Source organism: Euphorbia lathyris, chromosome 8 (genome assembly GCF_963576675.1).
Source record: "Euphorbia lathyris chromosome 8, ddEupLath1.1, whole genome shotgun sequence".
NCBI classification, from domain to species: domain Eukaryota; kingdom Viridiplantae; phylum Streptophyta; class Magnoliopsida; order Malpighiales; family Euphorbiaceae; genus Euphorbia; species Euphorbia lathyris.
Window position 1 is genome coordinate 84,977,741 of NC_088917.1, and position 24,456 is coordinate 85,002,196.

General features: G+C 35.1%; 2 protein-coding genes across 2 annotated transcripts; both read right to left on the bottom strand.

Annotated features, from left to right (window-relative positions):
• Positions 1 to 1,391: 1,391 nt before the first annotated feature.
• Positions 1,392 to 10,712, bottom strand: LOC136202679 (urease accessory protein D-like). Its single transcript, XM_065993449.1, has 9 exons — positions 10,574 to 10,712; positions 9,189 to 9,315; positions 8,663 to 8,728; positions 8,512 to 8,586; positions 8,385 to 8,429; positions 7,401 to 7,631; positions 4,996 to 5,078; positions 4,709 to 4,877; positions 1,392 to 2,103 (listed from the first exon to the last, which is right to left on the bottom strand). The coding sequence occupies exons 2-9, from the start codon at positions 9,300 to 9,302 to the stop codon at positions 1,987 to 1,989; spliced, it is 900 nt and encodes a 299-aa protein (XP_065849521.1). The 5' UTR covers positions 9,303 to 9,315; positions 10,574 to 10,712; the 3' UTR covers positions 1,392 to 1,986.
• LOC136202678 (uncharacterized) lies at positions 10,662 to 23,491 on the bottom strand. Its single transcript, XM_065993448.1, has 9 exons — positions 23,357 to 23,491; positions 22,457 to 22,533; positions 19,950 to 20,048; positions 18,847 to 19,295; positions 17,978 to 18,163; positions 16,295 to 16,402; positions 15,164 to 15,373; positions 14,208 to 15,081; positions 10,662 to 10,784 (listed from the first exon to the last, which is right to left on the bottom strand). Exons 3-9 carry the CDS (start codon positions 20,023 to 20,025, stop codon positions 10,744 to 10,746), a joined length of 1,944 nt encoding a protein of 647 aa, XP_065849520.1. The 5' UTR covers positions 20,026 to 20,048; positions 22,457 to 22,533; positions 23,357 to 23,491; the 3' UTR covers positions 10,662 to 10,743.
• Positions 23,492 to 24,456: the final 965 nt, after the last annotated feature.

Sequence of the window (24,456 nt, forward strand, 5' to 3'; positions counted from 1 at the left end):
TCAAATTTTTTGGACAAATTCAGGAGAAAGATGTATTATTTTTACATTAGAATTAGAAGTTTTTTTCCCCCAAAAAACGTTAAATGCAAATTTCGTTATTTTACATGTAAGCTCTTTGTTTTTTTTTCATTTTATAGGATCATGTAAACTCATTATTTGCATTTGAAATAAACTTTTCATTAGCTCCATCATACGCAATTTATAATGTATACAGATTATTTGTATTAGGGGTGCAACCGAGCCGAACCAAGCCGAACCCTAGGTAGGCTCGGTATTGACTCGTTAATATCTCGAGTCGAGCCCTCTCGAATCGAGCTTTGACGAGCTTTGACCGAACCGAGCTTTGACCGAATCTGACCGAGCTTTGACCGAGCCGAGCTTTTATCGAGCTTCTAACAAGCTTTAACCAAATTCATCATACATGCATAGAATAAGTAGTGTAAAAAATAGAAAAGCCTTATAACATACTCCATATGAGTTTAAAATATTTATAAAGAAAAACAATAATGTTATTGTCGAGATTCCAAAACAGTATATGATACTTGTGATCGGAAAACACAAGCTCGGAAAAAAATTTCAAACAATGACATATATATTAAACTTTGTAATGTATTTTATTCCTTATCAAAACCTAATTGTCTCGCTAAATACTCAAATGTCTAAGCTTTTTTTGTGTCATTTTTTGTATGGGTGATGAAAACTAATAATAACTAATGAAATATATATAGTAATTAAAAATAATCGAGCATGCTCGCGAGCTTTCGAGCCGAACCTAAGGAAGCTCGGACTCAGCTCGTTAGTGCTCGAGCCGATCTCAAACTCGAGTCGAACCATATCAAGCCGAGCTTTGATCGAGCTTTCATCGAGCCGAACTCGAATAGTTTGCGAACTACCGAGGCTCGCTTGCACCCCTAATTTGTATTACAATGGTCGAATAAATTTCAGGCTTAGAACTCGTTTGTTTCTATTTTTCGGAACTGCTTTTTACCTTTTAAATTTGAACATGAGACAAAAATCGTTTAGTAAAAATTCGAAACAACTGCTTTTTAGATTTATAAAAAAAACCAACTAATATATGATGTCTATCTGTAACAGCTAACAGCAACAACAAACAGTAATAGAGATAGCTGAAACAAACGGGTCCTTAATTCAAAGTCGTTTCAACTTGCACCCAAACGCCTAACGACCACAAATATTTCAAGGCGACCTTTCCGCCACTTCGACTTTACAATGGTTGGATGTCATTCACATTCTCAAGTGCCTAATTCATATCAATATCAATATCAAAATGACAAAATTTATGTTGAAACTGCAGTTTCTCAATTCACAGAACAAATTCCTATTAATGCTTTTACCTCTCCCTCTCTCTCTTTTTATTATATATATATATATAGTCAAACCTTCATAAATTAATACTCGATAAATTAATAACCTCTTTAAAATAATAATTTCTTCTGGTCCCGACTTGGGCCAGATCACTAATTTTATACTCGATAAATTAATAACCTCTATAAATTAATAAAATTTCATGGTCCCAACATTATTAATTTATAGAGGTTTTACTGTATATAGGAATTAAATCATTAATGAAAGGCGTAATACGAATTTGGTTCCCCAAACTAAGACTTCAAAATCAATTAGAATCTTAAACTATCAAAATCATCAACCAGGTTTCTGAATTAAGCAACAATCATCAATTGAGTCCCTATTCTAAACAAAACTCATCAATTGAGGCTTCATCAAAAATCATTCGGTTGAACATTTTCACATCCTCTTTCCCAAACTCATTTTGAACCATCACTGAGATTATTACAGTCTATATCAAATAGTCACAGTTTCTAATTTTATGATAGGATGAGGAATCAATTGATGATTTTTGCTTAATTCAGGGACCTGATTGATGATTTTGATAATTTAGGGTTTTAATTGACTTTGAAGCTTTAGTTTGGGGAGACAAATGTGTGTAATGCCTTAATGAAAAGATGTTCAATGATGATATGGTACAACCCCAATCAAAAGCTTCATATCAGCCAGAATATGCTGTAAGAACTTGTACACTGATTCAGTTGTCATGGCAGCTATCCTCACAATAACACCTATTCCCTGTATCAATAAATACCAACTTGTTTCTATAAAATAATAATAATAAATAAATAAAGAACAATTTATAGAATTTATAATATAGATTCTATGAAAAAACAGCAAGGACCTAGGGTCTGTAATCGAGCCGAGCAAAGCTGAGTTTTGGCATGCTCATGTTTGGCTCGTCAGAAAATTGACGAGCTCGAGCTCAAAATCCTGCTCGTGAACTTGTTCACGAGCTTTGCTCATGATCAGCTCGTTAATTTTGTTCATGAATTTCGCTCACGAACAACTCATTAGTTATGTTCATTTGAAATTTTTCTAACACAAAACTACGTTGTTCTGGAACCTACAAAACTACATTGTTTTAGATATCCCCTTTATAAATACCATTAAAAAAATAATCCAACCAAGCTCATACACGAGCGCTAGGGCTGTAAATGAACAAAGCCGCTCATGAGCAGCTCGGTGGTCGGCTTGATAAAAGCTCGGCTCGACTCGGCTCGATTTGTAAATGAACCGCTCGTGAACACGATTTACTGGCTCGGTTCGTAAACGAGCCAAGCTTGAGCAGGTCAAAGCTTGGCTCGAAAGCTCGTGAGCAGGCTCGATTAGAACATTTATGAACAAATTTTAGGTTTGTAGAAAACTATATAGTTTTGTGTTAGTTCACAAATATCTAAACTTAATATTATTTCATTTGTTATTAGATGAGTTCGTTCACAAACATAAAAATGAGTAATAGACGAACTATTTGTAAACATCTTGTTTATTTATTCACAAACTTTGCTTGTGAGCTTGTTTATGTACACAATTAAAGAGTTATTTGCGAGTAAACTTCACAAATATAATTAACAATTTACTCACAAATAATTCATGGTTAGATAATTTTCTTAATGAACCAAGTCAAAAAGAGGATTTTGGGCTCAAAACAAGCTCGAAGCTCGGCTCAAGCTCGTTGAGCAAGCCAAAGCTCGGCTCGGGCTTGGCTCGTTAATTTTATAGCAAGCTCGGCTTGGGCTCGAGCTCGTTAATTTTATAGCGAGCAGGGCTTGAACAGGCCAAAGCTCGGCTCGGCTCGATTACAGCCCTAACGAGCGCATTATAATATAGCTTGTTCATGAACGTATAACCGAGTCTGCTCATGAACTTTTAAGCCGAGTTTCGCCGTACTCAAGGTCGGCTCAAGCCGAAAACGATCGAACCTTTATCGAGCCGAATGCCGAGCCGCTCATTTACAACTCTACCTATTTCCAAAAGCATGTTTCTCTGTAACTTAGTAGTTAGTAATAGAAGTTAATGTCCTAATACGGTCCTAACCATCTAAACTTGTCCAGAAAAGTCTAATCACCCCTCCTCCATCTTAAAGTTGCTTAACCACTTAATCCTATGTGCCAGCGCAAATGGAGATTTGGACAAGTTGAAACACATATCACTTTAAGCAATTTGAAGAGCTAATCGCCTAACATTTTTTTACAACCTCCCTCTCTATGGGTGGGACTGCTGGCCTGGCCACGGAAATTCTTTCCATTCCCAAAGGTGAGAATCGAACCGTGGACCTTTGGTTAAGGGAGGAGGAGCCTTTACCACTCCACCACAACCTCATGGTTAGATTAATCAACCATTTGATTTACACAAAACAGTAAAAAAAAACCTAGTGAAAACATTATGTTACAGAGGCACGCCTTGACTCAAGCTCCAAAGCCCAGAGACGCACAAGGCGAGAGCCTTTTAAACTGCGCCTCACATCATAAAACCCGTAAAGTGTTGGCATTCAATTGCAATGCACAAAAATGAAAGTTGGTCAAGATTGTTAAGCTAGGTCATAACATGACCTTGAAACAAATTCCATGTGTGAGGTGTAAGAAAGGCTTAATACATTAAGAGCCCCGTGAACTTGTTTCAAAAGCTTGATTGGTCTCTTAAACTTACAAAGTGTTTTATTAGCCCCCTCAACTTGCTTAAAATAACATATTGGCCAACTGGATTTGTTTAAAGTGACCTAACGGACTCCTGGATTTGCTTACAGTGATCCATTTGCCATGTGAGTAAAAAAATTCAAAACTTAAAAAATAAAGGCCTAATTCGTGATTCTAACTAATGCTACTAAACTAATAACCATGGATGGTTATTAGTTTATGGCATTTTTATAAATTTAGTGACTTAATCATGAAACTTTAAGCAAGTTTAGGGGGCTAATAAGACACCATGTAAGTTCAAAGGGCCAATCAAACTTTTTGAACAAGTTAAGGGGGCAACTGATGTATTAAGCATGTAAGAAAGCATGTTTGACATTGTCGTGCCGCCTGTTTAAATTAGGGATAAGGTACCAAAATGACCTCAAGATTTTTGGGGTAGTACCAATTTGATTCCAATGTACAAAATAGCACCAATTTAACCTCAATGTGAAATGTTACCAATTTAACCCTGAATAACGGAGAACTTGATACCTCAACGTTTGTGAAATGGTACCAATTTAGCCTCAAATTACGTTGCCTAGGCTAAATTGATACCATGTCATAAACATTGAAACTAAAATGATGCTATTTTGTACGTTGAGGCTAAATTGTTACTTCTTCAAAAACCTTGAGGTCATTTTGGTACCTTATTTCTTTAAATTAAATACCTGGGGACCAAAAGCACTGCAGGATGCAGCAAATGGTGGTTTGGTGTAGAAAGTAGGCGAATTTGATTGCACACGGCCACTTAATCCAGTAAAAGGCCGGCAAAATTGTTCAGACATTATCCTTTTCACATATTCCTGGACTTGATTTTGAATATGCTTCACCTTTGGCCTAAAAAACAGAAATCACTAAATCTTACATTGACAATTGAAGACAGTTTCATCTTTCTTGATTAATGTCATGAAAAGTAAAATGGTAAATTTTGAATCACAAATGTTCAGATATATACCCCAAGATTATAACCATTGCAATGACTTGATAGCCATGCATGCGTTCTGCAATAGAAGTGATATTTCCTTGCTCTAGCAATACCTGTAAGAAGATATTACATCATTTATAATGGAGAAACAGAGCAAATAGTACCATTGAGTATGAAAATCATTAATGGAGGAGAAGAAATAAATAAACCAGGAAATTGTTGATGATCAATGAAATCCTAAAATTATTATGATAAGGAAAAAAGGTTACTTCTCAATTTTCCACCTTGAATTTGTCCAAAAAGCTTGATTGGCCCACTGAACTTACATAGTGTTTCATTAGCCCATGAACTTGCTTAAAGTGTAATGATTAGGTCCCTAAATCTATAAAAACGCGGTAAAAATTCTAAAAAAATAGAAAGTTAATTTATTTTAAAGATTTAGAATCGCGAATTAGACCTTTATTTTGTAAGTTTTAGATTTTTTTATAAATTTAGACAAGTTGAAATGTATATCACTTTAAACAAGTTGAGGAGGCTAATGGATCACTGTAAGCAAGTTTAGGGGGTCGATAGGTCACTTTAAACAAACTAAGGTGGCTAATAGATCATTTTAAGCAAGTTGAGGGGGATAACGAGATACTTCGTAAGTTTAGAGGGTCAAACAAACTTTTGGAACAAGTTTAGGAGACTCTTAATGTATTAAGCCAATACAAAAGTAAATTCAATGATTTTGCTTGGAGACAGACCCAAAAGCACAAGTTTGGAAAATAGATTTTGTCTAAAGGAATGTAACCAAGTCAGTTTAGCGAATGTGGATTATGAGATTCTATGTTGCACGTAAATAGAAACGGAAACGGAAACAGACACCGGGAAATATTGCTTCTAAAAAAATATAGCTACAGTAATGGAAACGGAAAGAATCGGAAACGGAAAAGGACACAAAATGCGGAAACATTAGTGCTGAAGAGTTTCCGTGCAACATAGATGAGATCTAAGATAATCATCCAAGTAGCTCAACATGTGAAGGCCATTATACAGGTATAAAGTCAAAAGTCCAGGTGAACTATAATTTGCAAGAACTTATAGAGAGTTTGAGAAACCAATAACATGTAGAATTTCAGACTTCAGAGAAATATATTTTGACCATGATAAACAAGACAAAAGTTTTTTTGTCTGCTTGTTTTGAAGAGAAGCAGAATTTTATGCAGTTCACAAAAGGGATAACAAGCTAGCAAGAGTACCCAATACTACGGGCAGAGGGGTGTTACTCAGCCAGGGTAGCTCGCACGCTATTCGAGTTCGGCTCGGTCAAAGCTCAATTCGAGTGGGCTCAGCTCGAGCTCGGGATCCGCTCGAGACATTGACAAAAGGGATAACAAGCTAGCATGAGTAATCAATACAGTATCCACCCAATATGTAGATAGTTGACATTATGCTGCCATATTTCCCGACATATTATCACCAAGAAGAAGCCTAATCATTAGAACATTACTGTTTCAAGTTCAAAATTGGAAATCTCATCAAAAGACATAAGCATAGTTGTTTAAGACGCAAGGCGCACTAACGCGACTGAGGAACACGAGGCATAGAAAAAAAATGCATACTTTACTACTAGTTAAAGCATACCAATATTTGATATCAATATCACTAATACTCTATTACTAGTTAAACAATAAACCACAAAACACACTTATGACCACAAAAACAAGACAAAACCACATAAAAACATAATACTAAATGTCAAAAACACAAGTTAAGTTCGTACTTCTTATAGACATTAAGATATACTTAATGTTTTAATCAAAGTACCTAACTAGCGCTACTGTACTAATATCATTCATGGATACTATTCTTTACATGACTCTGCTCTTAATCCCTCTCTAGTCTTTAGTCTTTCTATATTTACATTGCTTGATACTCTCTAGTCTTTAGTCTTTCTATATTCACGTCGCATGATATTTTGATATTCTTATTTAGATCAAGGATTAAGATTAAGTTTATTTAAATTAGATTAGTGGTTGAGATTAATCAACCATTTACTTTACACAAAACAGTACAAGAAAACCTAGTGAAATAGGCGAGCCTTGACTTAGGCGGGGCGCACAAGGAGAGAGCCTTTTAAACTGTGCCTCGCCTTGTGCAACCAAGGCTCACTACCTTCAGCTTTGCGTCAGGCGCGCCTTTAACAACGATGTAGATAAGTGCAAAACTTAGTGGGGACTTAAATTCTATGGGCAGAGAAGTGACATTTGTTCTGCAGCCTCAAAGTAAATGTGCCAAAATGTTATCTAAATGGCACAAGTAAGAAATCATAGAAAAAAGCCAACAAAATCCTTATCAAAGCCTCCAAATAGCACTTCAATTGATAAAATAATATATATAAAAAAAAAGCAATATAAGAAAGAATGGTGAAATTAAAGACTTGGAAGACTTACAGTATCAAGAAACAATGGCTCATCGTCCAACAAGATGTTATTGGTGCTCTTATAAAGTTCAAAGTCCCATTTTTCACCACTTTCATGACGTCCACTGGTAATCCAATCAACAATAACCAAACTTGAGTCTGAAACGACTCTAAAAACTTGTTTCTGAGAGTATCTTGCAGTTGAAAAACATGTAACTGGATCTGGAATGACAGCCAAAAGGGAATCACTGCCAATTCTTGCCTACTGCATGAAATAAAGCAGTCAAATTAAAAATCATCCTCCAAATAAATAGCTACGTAGCAGTCAAAATAAGGCTATGATACCATGTTATAAACCATGGAAATAGAAAGAAGTCCATGAGATACCATGTAGATTAAAATACCACATGAATATATTTTACTTAAGAGCACTAGATGTATATATTTATACAAGACATTCCTAAAATCATTCCTTAATCGCAGTAGCCCTACTAGCCACCTATAGTTGTCTTGTAGCAGCCTATAATCAACAAGCATGCTATACATTTATTATATTGACTTATTCTGTAATAGAAAACAAATAGGATATCAAGTAACCTTTCAGCCCCCGAAATATCTTGAACACCATAGAAAAAAAAATGAGACAGTAATTAGAAACAATATACAACATTAAACCAAGAAAGCAACATTGACAAGGCATAACATAATAAAATTTGAGTAAATTACACCCATGGCCACTGGACTTTACTAGTTTTTATGATATGCTACTGAACTTCAAAACATAACATAAAAGACTCTGAACTTTACACTTTTTAATATAAAAGCCACTATTACCATTGACCATCATACACATATATATACCGTGAAAATGAGTAAAGTTCAGTGGCCATGAATGTAATTTACCCAATAAAATTTTATCATGAAAAAGGGAGATCATAAATTAGGTTTGATAATGACAACCATATCTATTTGTAGAGTTGGTGATAATTCAATTCAGTATAGGAAATCATGTCACCTCTAGAATCTGTTGAGAACATTTGGACCCCAAAGACTTGTACACCTAAAAACAAGATTTTTAAGAGAATTAATTCAATTAATAACTACAAATCAATTTGACAAAGCAAAATATTTCTCTAGCAAACCTTTGTAGAAGCTTGGGTGGTTAGAACAGCAGTGCATCCACTTCCAATGATAAATTCACATGATATAGAGTCTCCCTAGACATGCTAGTGTTAAAAAACGAATCAAACAGAAACAAACAGCAACAAAAATACAGAGAGGGATAGAGCATACAGAAACTATGCCACCACCATAGCTGAGACTATATATCCAAACGGCATCAATTTTGGAAGGACCCACCTGAAAAATCAAATCATATCAAGAAATGCAATAAGAAGATAAAGATAATAGGCTTAATACATGTGCGTGCCGCCAGTACTTGGTCTAAAATTTCAATTTCAACTGACCCCGAACTTTTAAAAGTTTCAAATGACCCTCTATTCTTATCTAATTGTATTCAATAATCCTCTATTTTTTAACAAAATTTGTTGGATGCAGAAAATGGGAGACGCTCTCTACCAGGTATCAAAGTTCTCGCCACATGTCAAAAAGAAAATGCCAGATAGACAAATAATTATGAACTTTTGTAAGTTCACGGGAGCAGTTGAAGTTTTGGATAAAAATAAAGGTCATTCCTTGAAACTTCTAAATAGAGCCGGTTAAAGTTTTGGATCAAGTACAGGGACAACAGATGTATTAAGCCATAATAAACCGTTTGAATGAAAATTTATGATAGTCAAAGAGGAAAAGAAATAAAAACCTTAGTGGGAATGATGAATTTGAGAGGATACTTGGAGAAGGAGCTTGTCACGGTTGATTTTCCTCCAACTTTCTCCACTATTATCTTCCCCGTTTTCATCTCTTCGCTTTCCATGGCGGATCCAAGTCTATGAATGATTCCAAACAATAATGTGAAGAAAATAAATTCAATTTTCTTAATTGGAAAATAATTCATAGGGTTGTATGAAAGGGTCGGCGTTCGGCTCGATAAAAGTTCGATCATGTTTGGCTCGATTTATGAACAACCCGACCTTGAGCACGGCGAAACTCCGCTGGAAATCTCACGGTAGACTCATTTTTAGACTGCTGAACAAGCTCGATTATAATATTATTCATGAGTAAGCTTGGTTCGACTATTTTTCTAATAATGCTATTTCTATTGACAGGGAAATAAAACAACCTAGTTCATGTAAACTTTGGTTAAAACTTTGTAGGCATGTGTTAAAAGAAATTTCAAACCAACATAATGAGTTGTTTGCTAGTGTCAAATCACAAACGAGCTGCTCATGAGCAAAGGTCGTGATCAAACTCTTTAAAAGCTCACGAGCAGCTCGCGAGAAGGATGTTGAGCTGGAGCTTGACAATTTTCTAATGAAAATAGTATGACTAGGTCAATGTAACATCATGGTAATACCATGTAGATGTTGTTAGCTTTGGCCCAAAGCTACACATTGGACGCACGGTTTTAAAATACGTCTATATGTATTAGATTCTCATTTTACTAATAAGGACTGGTCACTATCTCTCTATTTTCAAGGTGGGATTCAGTTCATTCCTGCCATCATCATCCCTTAGGCCGCTCTTACTTAGGCCTTCTACCCGGCGCCACCCACTCCGAACCGGGTGCCCACCAAAATACGTCTTGTTCGTCCCTGAACCACACATTGTACATGGAGAGTCAGGCTCTGTTACCAATTGTAACATATTGCCCCATTGCATGTAGATATCGCATTAGACCCCACGGTTTTTAAAAGTCTTTGCAATTCTCATTTTACTAATAAGTACTGTGACTCTATCTCCATTTAGTAGGTGGGATTCAGTACATTCTACCCATCACCATCCTTTATGGCCGCTCAAGGCCTACTAACCGGCGCCACCCACTCTGAATAGTTCAGATAGTTACAGTCAAAGCTCAGGTTGATTACAGAACTAATACTTCACAACCTAATTAATTTAAAATAAGGCTAAAACATAATAACACGCCATTTTAGCTCGGGAAACTGAGTTTCACGGCAGAGATCTTGCCGTAGTCGAATAAAGAGCCCTAAAATTTCTGCTATGTCAGAGCACAGAGTCCCGATTGAAAGACTTGCCCTGCTCAACTAAAAGAGAACTGAAATTTCTGGAAATGGCAGAGATACTCACATGGGTAAACGAAGAACACTGCAGCAATTATCGTGATTCGGCACTGTTTGACTTCTACTACCTCCTTAAAAGGAGCCTTCAAAGTTGGCTTCCCTCTCCTGCTCGCAGCTATCTTTCTTCTCCGACTCCGCCCCATTTGATTTCAACGGAAATCATTTTTTTCACCATTTTTACTGTTCCGAAGCTTGTATCAAGTAGAGAAGGGGAAAATCTAACCACCAAGTAACTAGTTAATTTTGAAATTTTATTAATACATGGATAATTATTAGTGGAAAAAGATAAATATAATTAAGGGCAAAGTAGGAAAAAAAAAATGCTCGTGCTTTGTCTTATTTGCAAACAGAGGTCCGCGGTTTAAAAGTTTCCAAATAGATGTATGTGATATATTTTTTTTACAAAACAAAGTATTTAAAATTAAACTTTTAAGTAATTGATGACAATCAAAATATTTTTTTAATTTCTTTTTCAATTATATTTATATGTTGACAAACACATATCCCAAAATCAAATTGCAACCGTGTAAAATAAACTTAAATATCAATTTAGTTTATAAACTGTCAAATTAATAAAAACCGTAAAATTCCACCATATTATTTATTGTTTCGATTTAGGAAGTTGCTTTTTGTAGGAGTTGTGTTTTGCTGAATAATTTTTTTAAGATAAAAATATCTTTGATTGTAATCAGAGCTTAATTGTGCAATTGTATTACTTTGTTTTGTAAATAAAACATATCACAGACCTTTATTTGTAAACTTTTAAACCACATGCCTCTATTTGTAAATTGGGCAAACCACAAGCATTTTTTTCGTACTTTTCCCTATAATTAATATTGATAGGGAAGAGCAATTTTGGGTTAATATTCATTTTAGATATAATTATAAAATACAAATATTGTATTTCTAATTGTATTTAAGTTGATTTTAAAAAATAATTTTATATTTTTTGTGATTTAATAATAGAATTGGAGATTAATATTTTTAAATTCGGTAAAATATTTAAATTTTTTATCCAACTCGTACAAAATATACTATATTTTTTAAATTTTTTTAAAAAAAAATCACTTTTAATCATATGTTTGACATCTATTACTAATGAATGATAAAATGACGTATATATAAAATGTAGTCTTTCATGATCGAGAAAACAATCTGATTAATAATTTTTCTATTGATCCAAATTGTCAATGTTAGGAGTAAAATTATATTTACTGCCAACGTAAAAGATAAAATTGTACTATTTTTGACGTTGGGGTAAAATTGCTCCTAGATAAAACGTTAGATATATTTCTATACTTTATCCTTTAAGTTAATACATCATTTTCTGTTGAAATTTAAAAAAAAAAAAAAAAAAAAAAAAAACTTAACCCTCAACTTTCAAAATGTCATGAAAGCCCCATAAATTATCGTCAATTAATCATTCGATTGTAAAAAAAAATAAGTTGTATATAAAAGGGATGGTGTGTTTCCTGATCTCCGGTTTTACTTCTCGAAAAAACTCTCTGTTATTACAAAGAGTTTTGAAGGAGAGCCCCTGGTTCACCCCTCCCCGGTTAAAGAGGTCCAGTTAGTTGGTTGGAGGAAGCCCAAGGAAGGGGTTGTCAAGTTGAATACGGATGGCTCCTGCCTTAGTAATGGCAGAATTGCTGCTGGTGGAGTTCTTCGGGATGCTGGTGGCGCCTGGCTGGCTGGGTTTACCCATAACTTAGGTACGGGCTCCTCCTTTACTGCAGAGCTCTGGGGGATCTTGTCTGGCATTAAACTCGCCATTCGCATGGGTGTTAAAAGACTTTCGGTGGAGTCTGACAATTTGGAGGCTATCAACAGGATTTCGGATAGACAGGCTGTTTGTCTTAAGAGTCAGAATCTCATTAAAGCCATCTTGAGGCTTCGTCCTGCCTTCGATTCTCTTACCTTCTCCCATATTTATAGGGAGCAAAACCGCGTGGCGGATCGCTTGGCAGCTGCTGGGCATGGGGGGATGTTAGGTGTTTCTACCCTTTCCGTTCCTCCTTCTTTTCTGTTACCTTCTCTTCTTGAGGATAGGATTGGGGTCAGTCTTCCTAGACTGATCCCGGGTTAGGTTTTTGTTTGTTTTTTTTTTTTTCTTCCCTTCTTACCAAAAAAAAAAAAAAAGGGATGGTGTGCAAAACCCCAAATGTTTATGGCTAGAAGCAATTTTTTCCCTAAACTCTAAAATGGAGCGATTTTACCCCTAAACTCTAAAATGGATCGATTTTACTCCTAACCTCGGCAGCCAATAGCAATTTTACCCTTAATGTTAGTAAGTTGGGTTAATTTTAGATATTATTATAAAACACAAACATTTTGTTTATTATTTTGCATCAGTTCCATATTAATTGACTCTAAAAAAGATTTCTCATTTTTTTTTTATTTAATAATAGAATTGGAGGAAAAAATTTTGAAAGCATAATTGGAAATTAATATTTATAAATTCGGCGTTTTTCCAACTCGTACAAAAGACAATATATTTTTTTTAAAAAAAATCATGTCTAATCATATGTTTATCATCAGTTACTAACGATTGATAAAATAGTGCACAAGTGAAGTGTAGATGACAAGATTCATGACGGATAGGCAGTTTGATGCATTATTTCTTAAATTGGCCCAACTTGTCAACGTTAGAGGTAAAATTATTTTTGGTGCCGACATAAGGGGTAAAATTGCACCAATTTAGACATTAAGAATAAAATTGCTCCTAACTATAAACGTTAGGAATATTTTTGCACATTATACCCATCCAAAATGTATATTGGACGCATTTTGGAAAAGTCAAACGACCAAGTTCGAAGTGATGTTGTTTGACTTTTTCAAAGCACGTGCAACACACTTTCATATGCAGTTTACTTATTTACAACCGAATGATTAATTGATTATATTTTAAACAAGTTGAGAGACTATCCGGACAATTTAAACATGTTAAAAGTTGAAAATTCAGATGATTAATTAAGTTTTTGGATAAGTCGAGACAACATATATGTTTTATACTTAGTTAGGACTCATTTGTTTTGTTGTTGATGTTTCCTGTTTGCTGTTACGGTTTACTGTTGGAAAAAACTGTTTTTTCAAAAAAGCATGGATTTCCTGCTTTTGTAAAATGCTACTTTTCAGGTGTAAAAGGCAAACAACACGTCACTAATCAAACACATAAAACTCTCATTTTTGAAGTAAAAAGGTAAACATAAACATGAAAATAAGCTACCAAACACCCTTTTAGTTGCGAGTCAAATACTTAAAAAAATAACTTTACCCGGAATAACTGATTGGTTAATTAAATGGGAAATTTATATATAAATTCACTTTTAAAAAAAACTATCTACAACTAGACCTGTCCATGGGCCGGGCTCGGGCCGGGCCAGTCGGGTTTTTAAGTAAAAATGCTCAGCCCAAGCCCAGCCCAGCCCACAATTAATTTAGGCGGGCTCGGGCCGGGCTGGGCTCGGGCTTAAAAATCAAATCCCGAGCCCAACCCATATAAGCCCACATAAATATATATATATATATAATTGTTAATTATAAAAAAATTGAATATGCTTCAGATTGAATTTTCACTTCAGATTCAGCAAACTTAGCTAATGCGTTTAACCAACAAGAAAAAGAATCAGATTGAACCTTACCTATCAATTGCCCGAATATAAATGAAGCCGTGGCCCATGCTCCCTGATATGCTGCAAAGATGCCAGCTTTATAGGCGTGCCAGTAATCTCTCTTTCGCAACATTTTATCCGCAAGCTCAAGAGAGAGAATTTCATATTCAACCAGCTCTTGACAAAGTGAGGTACTAAAATTCCCACAACCGCCACTAGATTCGTCATTCTCGTTGAGCAGAGAGCCGCGAAAAATTCGAGAGTGCAACAGAATAGAGTATTTCAGATGCACATCGGATTCAAATAATCTGCAACTGTGGACAGACTCAACCAAAAGCTTAACTTTATCGAGCATTTCATTCGTCATGGCGCCAACTTCGTTGAGATTCTCAATGCAAGTTACAGCAAACTTTTGAACATTATTTACCAGATTCAAACTAATATTCATGCCCTTTTGACCCGTGAAATGCACAAATTCATCCGCTGATACATCTGCATCTCTTGTAGCTAAGATTCTGTCCTGCAGATCCACAAGATACTCAACAAAAGATCTAGTTTCCTCCAGTATCGGTACACCGAGATCTGGACATTCTCCAACAAGAAACAGAAGATGATTGAGAAGGCTCTGAAATTCCTGAATTACTCGAGAATTTTTCTGACAGTCCAGCGAGGTTATTTGATCCACTAAAATCAAGAAGATCCTTGGCAAAGAAGAGAAACAATACCCATCAGGTCCTATATTGGTCCTTCCCCGAAGCTTTATCGACATATCTATTAGAATACGGATTGCTAAGAGGCTCTTTGATAGTACAGGCGACTGAGTGGATTTCTCCACAATAGTCAACAGCTGCGTAAATTCAAACAGGTTCCCGCAATCGAGAAAAGGTAGTTGAAGTACAAGCATCTGCACATTGGATAATATGATTCAATACACTTCAAAACAAACAATATGAAATCAAAACTTGACGGAATTAGTTGAGGATGACCTTTCGCAAAATCTGCAACGCTTCACATTGCATAGCTGATGGAAGTTCAGTTTCGTTTTCGTCCACAATTCTTAGTAACAACTTGATTAAATCTATTCTGACAGGTGCTTGACAAACTCCTTTCATAAGTACGAAATGAAGGCACCTTATTGCGGTTGCTTGCAGTCGTAGAGTTTTCTCTTGATTGAGAAACAAGAGTAGTAAGTTGAACTGCATTAAAGGATAAAACTCAGAACTTTGTGGAACAGAAAAAAATACAAAGCTACCATTTATATTGATAGTTAAATGCACCATTCGTCACTGATCTTTAATGGTCGTCTCAAAATGGTAACTCAACTTCAATTTGTCTTAATAAAATTACTCCGGCGACTTCAAGAGCAAAAGACACCGGAAATATGACATGGCTTCTATGCTAGCACTAGTCAACTTTCACCGCTAATTGAAACGACACGTGGCTGCCACCTAACAGATCGAAATGACACATGGCTGCCACTTAGCTAACACGTGTCGTTTCGGTAAGCTAGGTGGAAGTTACATGTCATGTAGGTGGCAGACACGTGTCGTTTCATTCAGCAGTGGAAGTTGACTACTGCTGATGTGGCTGTCATGTCACTTTTTCGGAGCCTTTTTTCTCTTGAAGTCGCCGGAGTGACTTTATTGAGACAAAATTCAAAGTTGAAAGATATTATTGAGGCAAATTGAAGTTGAGTAACCATTTTGAGACAACCATGAAAGTTCGGCGAGACACCAGAAATATGACGTGGCTTCTATGCCAGCACTAGTAAACTTTCACCGCTAACCAAAACAACAAGTGGCTGCCACCTAACTGATCAAAATGACACATGACTGCCACCTAGCTGACACGTGTCATTTCGGTAAGCTAGATGGCAGCTACATGTCATGTAGGTGGCAGACATGTGTGTTTCGTTCAGCAGTGGAAGTTGACTACTGCTGATGTGGCTGTCACGTCACTTTTCCGCAGTCTTTTTGCTCTTTAAGTAGCCGGACTGACTTTCTTAAGACAAAATTCAAAGCTGAATGATATTATTGAGACAAATTGAAGTTGAGTGACCATTTTGAGACAACCATGAAAGTTCAGTGACCAACGGTGCATTATATTGGACAAAATACCTGTTTGGAAAGAAGAAAGGGCGATTTGGCAACAAGTTTCGAGAGAGAAACCAACATTGCAACAGAAAAATCCTCATCAGAAGAATCTATCAGCAGCTTTACACCTATCTGCAACAATACCAGTTAGCACTATTTCATGATCCTGCAAAAATAGACACATGCAAAAGCTATAAACACAATACAATTGTAAATGGTTATGTGATTTCACATTAAAATTCCGTCTTAATTCATATGTTGCCCACTGTGCTTGGTCCAAAACTTCAACTGCCCCCAAAAGTTTCAAAAGTTTCAAATGACCTCTATTCTTGTCCAATTCTTGTCCAGTTGCATTCAATAACCCCCAATTCTTGTCCAATTGCATTCACTAACCTCAAAACTTCAACTGCCCCATGAACTTTCAAAAGTTCCTAATCATTTGTCTGTCTATATGGCATTCTATTTTTGACACGTGGTAAAGTGTGTGCCAATTTATGCATCTAACAAATTCTATTGAGAAAATGAGGTTATTAACTTCAATTGGACAAGGATAGGGGTCATTTGAAAATTCTGAAAGTTCTGGGGGCAGTTGAAGTTTTGGGCCAAGTATATGGGGCAGCATATGTATTAAGCCTAAACTTCCTAATCATGTTTCAAAATGCACAACTACCAATTGGATTATAAGGTAATCACTTGTAGCTCGTTTTTAAACTATTCCTTGATTATCAAACCCTAGACCACTTAGTTAAAAGAGACTCTGATACCATGTCATGAAACCAATTTAACTAAAAGCTCAAACTTATAGTTAAAGGTCTACTTCATATTAATATCTGACACCTTTATTGTCACTAGAGAGAGAAATTCTATAATTTCGTACGATGTCAAAGTAAAATCACCTACCACATTGACAAACTTTGAACTTCATTATTTACTTGGTATGCTGGAAATTTTCCCAATAAATGTCGTTTAAAAGCTTTTAAGATATGATTTCTATTATAAAATAATCATTTATAATAGAAAGAAGGGCCAAAATAGGGTTAAGTTGTTAACCAATGAATATTACATAAATTTCAAATTTCCATACAATTAGAGAGAGCCCAAAATTTACAATGTTCAAGGATGTAAACGGGGCCGGGGCGCGGATTACATTCCCATCCCCGCTCCCCGACCTATCGGGGATTCCACGTCTTCGTCCCCGCGGGAGCCCCATTCCCCGTTTACATCCCTAACAATAAAAAAAAAAAAAAGGGCAGCCCGGTCGCATTACGCGTCCCCGCTGAGCGAGGGTCCGGGGAGGGGTCCCACCACAAGGGTGTATTGGGGGCAAGCCTTCCCTTGTCAATTTAATTGGCAAGAGGCCGCTCCTAAGACTCGAACCCGTGACCTCTGGTCACAAGACAACAACGTTTTACCGTTGCGCCAAGGCTCACAATGTTACAGAAAATTCAAGATTTCATTATATGCAACAATAGTATTAACCGGAAAACTTTCTGACATCAATTTTTCTTTTTATAAACAATAAAATGTACACCATTGCCCAACACTCACTTCGCAGTAGCACATACAAATTGTCAATCAACAACTAAATCTAGCATTCCCTGTATCAATGCTAAGGTCAAATGTCTCGTAATTGCAAGTTTCAGCATACTAATGTCTAAAAATTTGTATAACCAAAAAATGAAATGGGAAAGAAAAATATGTAGGAACCTGATGAGCTCTATTAGCAATAGAATATGAGCATCCCATTTTTGCAAAAACCCGTGCACCAGCCAATCTTACGGCCAATGAAGTGTCGGGTGAAATGACAGTATTAAGCAGCATATCCAAGACAACAGAAGCAAAATCAACTGCCAATTCACAATAGCGACCTGCAGAAAACAGGGAAGCTTTTACCTGCACACATTGCATTAAAAAAAAAACACATTGCATTAAAAAAAAAAACAAAGTTAATCAAAGCTAAGGATTAAAGTCCTATTTGGCCCTGTGGTATCCAAAATTTTGTCATTTGGCCCCTGTAGTATCATTTTCCCTGAGTTATTCTCATAGGTGACATTTAACCCATTTTTAATGGAAAATTATTTTATTTGTTAATTTTTCCACATGATACAATTTTTAACACGTGGCAATTGTTTTATTTTTTTTTTCCATATAGACTTAATATAGAGGGTGAGCCTTGGCACAACGGTAAACGTTGTTGTCGTGTGACCAAGAGGTCACGGGTTCGAGTCTTAGGAGCGGCCTCTTGCCAAATAAATTGGCAGGGGAAGGCTTGCCCCCAGTACACCCTTAGGCATGTTATTCATTAATTACATTGACTTATACTCTAACAATTACATTGACTTATACTCTAACAGCTTATATGTAAAAAAATAATTAAAACAATTGACATGTGTAGATGTCAAAATTGTGTCCTGAATTAACAAATCGATTAACTTTTCATCCAAAATAGGTTAAGTGGCACATATGGGAACAACTCAGGGGCAAACGTTACCAAATGATACCGACAAAATTTTGGATACCACATGGGCCAAATAAGCCTTTATGCCAATTTAGAAAGGACTATAAGCTGAACTAACCTCCAAAATCTCAGAAGAGACTAGGTGGGAAAGTATCAAGTATCGTATATGAGCACTATTTTTTGCAAAATCAGCCCAACAACCGAAAAGAACCAAGGCTAGAGCTCTTGATTCAACATCTCCGGTATCAAACACAATTTTGACCCTTTTCAAAAGTTCCATGGGGTTTTGCACTCCGTTCTTTGACAAAATCCCAGCATATTCTTTACCTTTCTTTAGTTTATCACGGTTCTTAAACTCTGACAAGAAAACCCTCACAATACAACGCCTTGTATCGTTGTCGCCCAATCTAAAAGCATCAGCAAGCCGTAAGAGGATTGCGTTAGCAAAAAGCCTGTCCTCTCCTGCAACTAAGCCAAACATATTATACACAGCCATTGTTGGTTTTGGTTCTCTGCTCAAAAGCTGAAGTCTTTCCCCAATCTGTTGTATTGCCTTGACAGCTTGACCTGAACAACGTAAAAATCACTCAATTAGAATAGTATGATTCGATTCGATTCAGCTCTATTTCTATGGGGCGAATCTAAATTATAACAGAATCTTATGACGAATCATACCGTTCGATTTGATTCAGCTCTTTTCGAGCCGGATCTTCATCACCCTTCATCAAAAACTTCAACAACACTAACTAGTAACTACTAAACTCACTCTCCTCTAGTTTGATTGTTATTTATCGAGTTATCAACTCAAACTAGTTCCAATCCATCATTTTCAAAGTTGACAACAAGACAAAAAAAAAAAAAAACAGAGAGAGAAACTCAAACTGTTTATCTCCATTAAGTTATTAAAGAGAGTCCACTTTGTGAATTAGTTTTACTAGGATTGCATTTGCATTAGATTTGAATATTAAGTACTTGATTGATATGAATTTCTTTTTTGACAATAAAATTGCATTTCTAGACTAATATTTGATAATATTTTGAGTTCAACATGGTAAATATTTTATTTTTTTTATAATATTAGGATTTTGAACCGAATCTTACACTTCAATTCGATTTGATTCAGGAGCCACGGTTCATAAAATGAGGATTTTGATTTGACAACTATACCACAGAATCGAATCATAATTATGATTCACGAATATTAATGAAAGCTGCACTAACCTGGCTTTTTGGAGCGAAGGGCCTTCTCAAGCTCCATGCTCCATTCCATGGCACAAGCAGCAGAAATCTTCTCCATTGCTGCTGCTTTTATGGTATCTTCTAAGTACATTAAAAAAAAAAGAGAGATATATGAACACATAAAAATATGAGTACAGCACAACCCTAGAGAGAAACCAACTTCTTTCTTAATCAGAAACTTTGATTCCAGTATCTAAAGAAAAGAATCTCATAGTAATAATACAGAAAAACCCCAATTTATCATATTAGTAAAACTTAAATAAATATATCAAAGCAATGTCCCTGCCATACCCGTATATTTTTTTCAAATGTTGTTTGCCGCACTCGTACCTGTGTCGGTGCTTCCTAGGTCCTCTCTTGTATTGCATTTGTTAAGAAGGTAAAGAAGGGGTTGTTTGCTGAGCATTCACCATTACTGGACGACATCAGTGGCGTACCTAATTGGGGCAAGGTGAATAGTGGCTTGCGTAAGATGTACAAGGCAGAAGTGCTGGAGAAAGTTCCCATCATGCAACATTTTTTGTTTGGGTGGCTCATTAAGTGGTATTGCTTTCATTCCCTTCTATGAATAATTAGTTGATATGATGTCCATGCACTTTGATTTATTTCGGCCTAAACTATGATCTATGGAATGTTAGTTTGCATGTTATGTTGGGCCCACGAGTTCACCAACAGCTCCACCGTTAGTATGATATTGTCCGCTTTGGGCCAAGCCCGCACGGATTTGTTTTTGGGCTCCTTCCCAAAAGGCCTCATACTAATGTAGTTGGTGAACTTCTTTATAAACTATGCAACTCCCTTGTATCTTTCCAATGTGGGACTTGGGATGTATACCCAACATGTTATTGGACTGCTTTTTAGGGGATGATACAGACACCTAACACATGCATTAGGTGAAATGAAATATAGTTATTCCGCTTAAAATAGTTAGTGTAAGAATAAGAAATTGAAAATGACTTGTAGTGCAAATTAGTCCTTCAAGTCTTTCTATTAGAATCAAATTCTGTTTTTCTTAACCGCATGGCTCTTAACTATTTTGTGAAGTGCCTTATATGCATTATGATTATTTATCTATTTACAACAGTAATAGTGTAAGACTGATGATTATATGATTGGAGATCATTTGGTTTTTACATATCTTTTGCTGGGAATGGAAGGCTGGTTTGCTGCAATTTTAGTGCAAACCTCACATTATTTTAGAAAAATTATAACGAATACATCAAGGAGATTATACTCATTTAGGACTAACTATTTGAGATTTCAACAGTTACCTACATGGAGTAGGAATAATTCACTAACCAGAGTTTTTATTCTCATTCCCTTGTCCCTTTTCCTGGAAGGGAGAGATATTTTTAAAGAGGGAAATGAGAACTTTTTGCAACAGGGTGACATTTCAGAATGTGTAATCAATCGTACTTCAGATTAAATTTGTTGTTGATGCTTTTTTCAGGGGAGAAATATAACTGAAGCCAATTGTGAGAAGTTTTCAACAAGATTCCTGGTTTTCCCTAAAATTGACCTTAGTTGTCACAACTTGGCTTTTCCATATTTTGGTTGGTTACTTTTTTTCAAATTCCATTGTTATCTAAATTTCCTTAGTCTTACCCATGTTTAACCAATCTTATGTTATTGTGAAAAAAGGGGAGAGATTATTTTTTTGCAGTTGAGCAATATTGAGTGAGTAAAGAGGGGTAGCAAAAGTATTGAAAGGTAATTCTGTAGGGTAAAGGGACATATTGGCCTGAGTTAAATATGCCCCTACAACTAATTTTTTATTCCGATCCTTTATTGCTAGATATTCTATCTTTTCCTCTACTATGTAAAGCAACTTCATTAGCAACATAATTTTACTCGTGCACATGCTCGTAATTTTTTTTTTTTTTTTGCTGCGAGGCTTAGGTTTAGGGATAATTAGCTTGCATGTCAAAGTCTTAGGTGGTGTTTGATAAAACTTAAAATTAACTGCTGAAAAAATGGATACGGTATTTTAAGTGCTCAATATTGTAAATGCTGAGAGTATTAAATAGTGTAACTTTTTGATAAATACTAAAAGTAAGTACTGAATTTTAAAATTTTAGTTGATAAATCCTATTATGAAACAGGCTAAAACTCAAAAGCACTTAATGTATTAATTTTAAGTGCTTAAATGAGTTATCAAACAACCCCTTACTACTATTGGATGCATGTATTTCTTTTTCTCAATTACGGAAGTAACTCATAATATAATGATTCTTGTTTTAGACCTATCTTTGGTGATTGCGAATTACCCCTTCAACAACATAAGCTGGGAAACTATTTCTTCTACTATGATATCAGTTTATTGAGTTACCTAAATTATGTTCTGTTGTCTAATTTGATGTCTTTTTACATTTTAGCTGTAATGTAACATCCCTTCATTTCAATAAAAATGAAAAAGTAGATATTGTGATTTAATTATTACTGGTAAACATGCAGAGGCGGAGCTAGGACTTAAGGTCTGGGGGACTAACCTTGATCAGTGACGGAGGATGGCTGAAAATCGACCAAGGCAGCAACAGTGTGGTAGACAACACTTGTGCCAAGCAAACTTTATTTCCTATATAACAATGTATTAAAAAAAAACTATATAATGGGAAAACACTTGGACACGTGGACCAATGGGAAAACATCTGAATCCAGGTCGGATTAGAATCTGCCAATCACAACGAGGATTAAGGAATCCCAAATCAGGTATGATGTAAACTACCTACAATACTTTCATAATCTAGCTGTCTTCCTAGGAACCTAGGGAGAAAATTGAAACTGATGGATTTACCCCTCAGCATCCTATAAATATGACCTAACACCATAGTCGACGAACATACATATATATCTATTGCAATTACTCCTAATTGCTTGGTACTCTCTCAAAAACTCTACTAACTCGGGCATCGGGAAAGTTGAAGAAGTCGGAGAAGTTGAAGTTTGTAGCCTTTGCTTTGACTGATTAATCCTTAAGGTAATAGTTAAGCTAATTTTTAATAGGTAATGGTTAGTCATATTCAAAGATTTGGTCTCATCCTCCATTCTTTTTCTGTCTGTTCATCTATATCTTGCTCATTTCAATTTCATTATGATAAGGGATATTGATTTCTTGTGAATCAACAGAAAACAGAAGATACTTTTGTGCTCAAAACCTAAATTTGTGTTCAAAATCTAAATTTCAATGACAAATTGGCAAATCCCCAATTCAAATATGTAAACAAAAAGCAAACTTAACCTATATTTATGCTCAAAATCTAAATTGCAATGTCAAATTGATAATCCCCAATTCAATTTCATCAATTAGTTTTCTAATTTCAGTTTACAATAACCCTAACCTAAAATCTATCGATAGACAAATTTTTTAAAAAGATGAAACTGCTGCCTACCTAGTCCACTCGAGAAAGCAGCTGGACGGTGGAGGAGCTCCTGCAGCGTGGGGCGGCGGAAATCGGAGGGAAGTAGGCGGCTGGCTGCTGCTGTGAGAAGCGGAGGAGGGCAGCAGATTGTCGACAGCCCTTGCTGGCATCATCCTTCTAATTTTTGTTTCCCGCCAGACATAAACGACGCGTTTCATACATGGGCTGGGCTAAAAGTAATAGTGATGCTCTAATTATTGGGCTATTTAGATCTGGTTTTTACATGAATATCATAATTAACTACAAAATTACAACTAAATCATATTATCAAACTTAATTCCTAATATGTCATTTTTTTATATATATCAAATAAAATATACTTTTACACCTAGTTTAAAAAGTTTAAACCCCAATTCATATATCCTAAACTCTTGATAATATATTCTAAACTCCTAATTTATAAACTTTAATCTTTAAAAATAATAATTTTATCAGTTTGATATAATTCAAAAATTATGATTTCAATAGTTGTAAATAGTTTTTGAAAAAGTAAATTTTTATGTAAATTTCCCAAAATCATATCTAATTATAAAAGAGAAATTTACATAGAAATTCACTTTTAAAAAAACTATCTATAATTATATCAAATAATGATTTTAAATTATGTCTAATTAGTAAAATCAGCACTTTTAATATATTTTAAGAATTAGAATTTATAAATTAAAAGTCTAGAATATATTTTTTAGGATTTATGAATTAGGCCTGGAATTTTTAAATTATAGTGTAAAATCATAATATATAGAAAATAATAACATATTAAGAATTAAGTTTGGTAATTTAACTTAATTGTAATTTTGTATGTAATTATGATATTCATGTATTTGACCATTATAAAATTATAATTAAATCATCTTACAAAACTTATTCTCAATTTGTCATTATTTTCTATATATCACAAAAAAAAATGATTTTATGCCCTAAAATTCTTAGACTTTAATTCCTAAATTTCAAACCCTGAAAAATATATGTTAGACCCTTAATTCATAAAACATATTTCTTAAAATTTATAAAAAAAAATAATGATTTTCTTAGTTTGATATTATTTAAATTAGTATTTGACATAATTACAA